Source organism: Somniosus microcephalus, chromosome 29 (assembly GCF_052327205.1).
Source record: "Somniosus microcephalus isolate GS21.2 chromosome 29, FLI_Smic_1.0, whole genome shotgun sequence".
Classification (NCBI taxonomy): domain Eukaryota; kingdom Metazoa; phylum Chordata; class Chondrichthyes; order Squaliformes; family Somniosidae; genus Somniosus; species Somniosus microcephalus.
In genome coordinates this window covers 4029245-4034358 of record NC_141015.1, presented here as the reverse complement: position 1 = coordinate 4034358, position 5114 = coordinate 4029245, and the positions used below count along the sequence as shown (strand labels likewise).

Sequence of the window (5114 nt, the reverse complement as noted above, 5' to 3'; positions counted from 1 at the left end):
AGTGAACTACAAACACGGTCCCTGATCGCTCTTTCCCTTTGATCTCAGACCCGTTCACTTGCTGCGCCTTCCGACGATTTAAAAGCTTGTTTTCGAGATGAGACTCGGATTTCATTCACCTCAATCTCTGCAAAAACATTTTCATTTTTTTCAATGCCAGTCAATCCTTTTATTAACCCGAGAATTCCTGCAGTGTAACAAGCCAGGATGGGGTTTGTTAGAGCCCAGAACGGCGGGCAGTTTGATCACTCTGTCTCTCTTCCCTTCTCACAGCAGGACTCCTAGTTCTGGCTTCACTCCCGCAGCAGCGCCTATACAAAGGATCGATCGATAATCTGTGAATCCTCACTTTTACACAGACTGAGCTGGAATGTGTCCATTTACAGAATCAATGGGGATTTAATCCCGCCTGTGAAAGTTCGATATTGAACCTGGAATTAATCCTGATTGTAACAGCCTGGAATTTGCAAGGGAAAGAAAATGAATTTTTAACAATTGCGGGAAACTTTGGCGAATGGTGAATTTATTAACTTAATTCGCTCGTAGGAAAATATTGGCGGGCTTTTCAAATTTAAAAAATCGTTGGCGGTCTGACTGTTGAGTTCAGTTATTTCAGCCCTCTTCTCATTGGCGGGAAAAGCAGACTGTGATTGGTCACCGGAAAACAAGACTAAAATTCAACACCGAGCGACCAATCACAAGTTCGCTGTCTGCATTCCTCCAGAAGGTATAAGAAGGGCAGATGTGGGAGGACTTTCTCACTGTTTCTCTGACCGTTTTCATAGAGGAAATGTCTGGAAGAGGGAAAACCGGCGGTAAAGCTCGGGCCAAGGCCAAGTCTCGCTCCTCCCGGGCCGGACTGCAGTTCCCTGTGGGCCGGGTTCACAGGCTCCTGCGAAAGGGCAACTACGCTGAGCGTGTGGGTGCCGGAGCCCCGGTCTACATGGCTGCTGTGCTCGAGTATCTGACCGCTGAAATCCTGGAGCTGGCCGGCAACGCGGCCCGCGACAACAAGAAAAGCCGCATCATCCCCAGACACCTGCAGCTGGCCATCCGCAACGACGAGGAGCTCAACAAGCTGCTGGGAAAGGTGACCATCGCTCAGGGCGGGGTGCTGCCTAATATCCAGGCGGTGCTGCTGCCCAAGAAAACCAGCACTGCCAGCTCCAAGACCAAGTAAAGCGGACAAGATTCAATCTAACAACCCAAAGGCTCTTTTCAGAGCCACCCACTTTATCTTTGAAAGGGTTGCTTACTATTTCGCCATTTTCGGTTATAAACAGGAGACTCCGTCGAAAATGTAGAAATCTAGATCTACAAACAGTGCAGTGGGCATGGTGTGTGCGAATATTAAGATCAGTGATTCAATATAGAGCAGGACTGACTTCAGAGATAAACGAACCCACGGAACCCTAACCTGAGACCGGCACTCAATGAACGCGTTGTTGGGAGAGCCGAATATGAACGGATGTTAAGAACCGAGAATAAAGTGAGCGGTTGTTGGGCTTACTGTTCCTTATTGGGAGAATAAATCTACAGGGTGAAATATATACATCATGAACCATACAAACATTTCCCCTTTTAATTTGCATGCAGGATCTAACCAGAATTACAGCTCTGGTTAATTTTAAATATTCTATATAGTAACTGAAGCTCTCACCTGTCCACGCATTAAGAGCTCGTTTTAAAGGGGAGAGTCAGACTTCAGGCACCTCGTTCTCTTGGGTCTATCCCGGTATGTGGAGTTAAATTAATTTACAATCAGAAGTGACCGTTAGTTTCCGACTCACTGGGCGAGCTGATTCAGCCTACGAGGCAACTCACTCACATTTCAACCTATATCATAAACGCACCGTCAGATATTCACTGCCCCACTCTATAAATCCCCAGTTAAGGTAACACTACAAAACCGGTTTGCCTTGCGCTGATCGCAGCTCTTTCCTGTGCTGATTTGGTGGCTCTGAAAAGAGCCTTTGTTGTATTTGGTGCTAAAGTCTGGGATCCGGGCAGGGTGAGTTTAGGCGCGCTCCCCGCGGATGCGGCGGGCCAGCTGGATGTCTTTGGGCATGATGGTGACTCGCTTGGCGTGGATGGCGCACAGATTGGTGTCCTCAAAGAGCCCCACCAGGTAAGCCTCGCTGGCCTCCTGCAGGGCCATGATGGCGGAGCTCTGGAAGCGCAGGTCGGTCTTGAAGTCCTGAGCGATCTCCCGCACCAGGCGCTGGAAGGGCAGTTTGCGGATCAGCAGCTCGGTGGATTTCTGGTAACGGCGGATCTCCCTCAGAGCCACAGTGCCGGGTCTGTAGCGATGGGGCTTCTTCACCCCGCCCGTGGCTGGAGCGCTCTTCCGGGCCGCTTTGGTCGCCAGCTGTTTGCGAGGAGCTTTCCCTCCGGTCGATTTGCGCGCTGTCTGCTTGGTCCTGGCCATTTTCTGAATTGATCTCAACACAATCTGTAACAAACGGACTGTCAATGCGGAGCCTGTTGTGTGTCCGCCTTGTTATACTCAGTGAGGGACCGCCCCGAGCACTGATTGGTTGGGGACCGGCGCCCACCCACTTTAAACACAACTCTGACCAATCAATCAAACGTTGGAAACTCAGGCCCCGATTGGCTGAGCTGGGATTAATCGCCCATTTCAAAAAGCCCGCCAATTTTAGTGCAGGAAATAACCGTTGTGACACGAATCGATTTTATTCTGCACATATTGAAATGATCATTACCAGAACCATTGAAGGTTTTAAATGTACCTTCCTGGGCTTGGTGCTTTAGGGCCCTTCCCATTGCCCGCACTCTGGGCTGTTGATGCTGACAGGAGTGGGGAAAGGGACCCGCGCCAATCTCCCGCTCTTCCACTCGATTCCTCTCCCTCTCCTCTCCAGCCCATTCAGAATTTCCCTCCGCCCGTCCCATTGTGAGGTTAGCCGCCGCTTTCAGGGGAGAGGATCAGAATTCAGTCGCTTCTCTCTGTCCCCGTGGAGCCTGTGAGAAGGGCTTGGCCAATAGTCTGTCATTGGGTAACTGTGCAGTCAGCTGAATGGGGACTTATTGCCGCCTGTTACACATAAGAGGCTGACAAATGAAACCTGTTCGTGGAACAGCGCCTGGAATATGAGAGGATGAACTCAGAATAACAGAACGAAAGGCCCGAGATTTTAAAACCATTCCCTGGAAATTAGACTTTCGATTAATTCGCTTCTTTCCGGCACTGGAATTGGCGGGCTTTTTCCAAATACAAAAAAATTCGAACATTTTGCAAGGTCGACAATTTCAACCAATGATGTGCTTCTTTTCCAATCTGCGGCTCTGCGATTGGTTACGAATTGGGGTTGTGAAGCGGACGGCCAATCAGAAGTAAGCTCGGGTTAGAGCGGGCTCAAACTGCAGTAATTTCAGGGCACCGAATGATTGAACTGAAACGGTTCAATTTCACAAATCCTGTCAGTATCAGGGCCGGACATCACCGTCTGGCGGGAAATAATTCACAAGTTGCTCTCTTTTCAGTGACCCATTCAACGGCTCCTGCCCGCCCAGACAGATAATTATTACCATGATAATTATTACAAAATAACAATGAACAAATGTGATGTGACACTTCACCAAGTGGGAGCATCTACCATCTGAGGAAATATAACTCAATAAATCTGGTGCAATTCAATGCGAAATTCATAGATTCAAATACACAGCGCAATTCCATTACTAATATTGCTGCCAACAATCTACCCCAACTCCCGTCCCCAGGTCAATGCTCTCTCTGTGAGGCGGTGGGTGGCTCTTAAAAGAGCCTTTGTGTTGTGTTTGGTGGGAAGAGTCGAGTTGTTCAGCCGCCGAATCCATAGAGAGTGCGGCCCTGCCGTTTCAGAGCGTACACCACATCCATGGCAGTGACCGTCTTGCGCTTGGCGTGCTCAGTGTAGGTAACCGCATCCCTGATCACATTCTCCAGGAAAACTTTCAACACCCCGCGGGTCTCCTCGTAGATCAGACCCGAGATCCGCTTGACACCACCACGGCGAGCCAGGCGGCGGATGGCTGGTTTAGTGATGCCCTGGATGTTGTCACGGAGCACTTTACGATGACGCTTGGCTCCGCCTTTGCCTAGTCCTTTGCCTCCTTTACCTCGTCCAGTCATGATGATTCTTCAGTCAAAGTTCTGCTGAATGAGAAAAGGACTGCTTCTGGTTGCTCTTATATACAGCCGACTCCGACCTGACTGAGAAAGCGCAGAGTGAGAGAGGCGGGGAGGGGCGGAGACAGAGCGAGAGATTAAACAGAGAGAGCGGGGAGGGGAGGAGACAGTTTCAAGAGTGACAGACAGAGCAGAGAGCGGCCTCTGATCTTCCAGCTCCACCTCCAGCTTTCTGCAACCGCCAATTTCAAACCGTTTATCTACAATAGATCCGAAACACAGCGCTCCGCACAAACCCTTACAGACTCGGACTTCACAATCAAGGGTTTCCTGAAACCAGAATCTTTTAAATAAGGTCCTGTTACAATTAACAATCAGGAATATTCCCGCCTATATACAGTCCATTTTATCACAAGTCAACCCGCCTCCTTCCATGTCAATCTCTGACCTTATTCCATCTCCCCACACTTCCCTCACAGACCGGTTCAGCAGTTTACAAACACCTTATTCCAGCTGATTTGGAGAATCTCATGTTGGGTTTTGAGTTGTGACGCGGGGTATCACAAGAAGGAGTTAGAAACATTTCTTAAAACTAAAAGGATCAAGGGGTATGGGGAGAAGGCAGGGACAGGGCACTGAATTTGGATGATCAGCCATGATCTCATTGAATGGCGGAGCAGGCTCGAGGGGTCGAATGGCCGACTCCTGCTCCTACCTTCTGTTTCAGAGACTCTCACCCTGAACCTGTGAACTGAAAATGACCCTGAACTGAGACTGGAGCCGAACGCTCCCCCCCACCCCAGTTAGAGTGAGGCCCGGCCCGGACATCCCATTCTGTGTTTTATTAGTCACTGGGGGACGGGTGGGTTCAGCGAGTCACCAGGGAGCCGGAGTTCATTTGAAATGATTTCAATCGGGAATCTGAGCCCGGCCCCGTGACATGGATCATCTGATTCTGCGATCAGCTCTTTTTGGAAAGACGTGG

General features: G+C 49.7%; 1 protein-coding gene across 1 annotated transcript; it reads left to right on the top strand.

Moving 5' to 3' along the window:
* Window positions 1–790: 790 nt before the first annotated feature.
* LOC147098227 (histone H2A type 2-C-like) lies at window positions 791–1222 on the top strand. The gene has a single exon (XM_085970094.1). The coding sequence runs from the start codon at window positions 791–793 to the stop codon at window positions 1178–1180; it is 390 nt and encodes a 129-aa protein (XP_085826220.1). The 3' UTR covers window positions 1181–1222.
* The last annotated feature ends 3892 nt before the right edge of the window (window positions 1223–5114 follow it).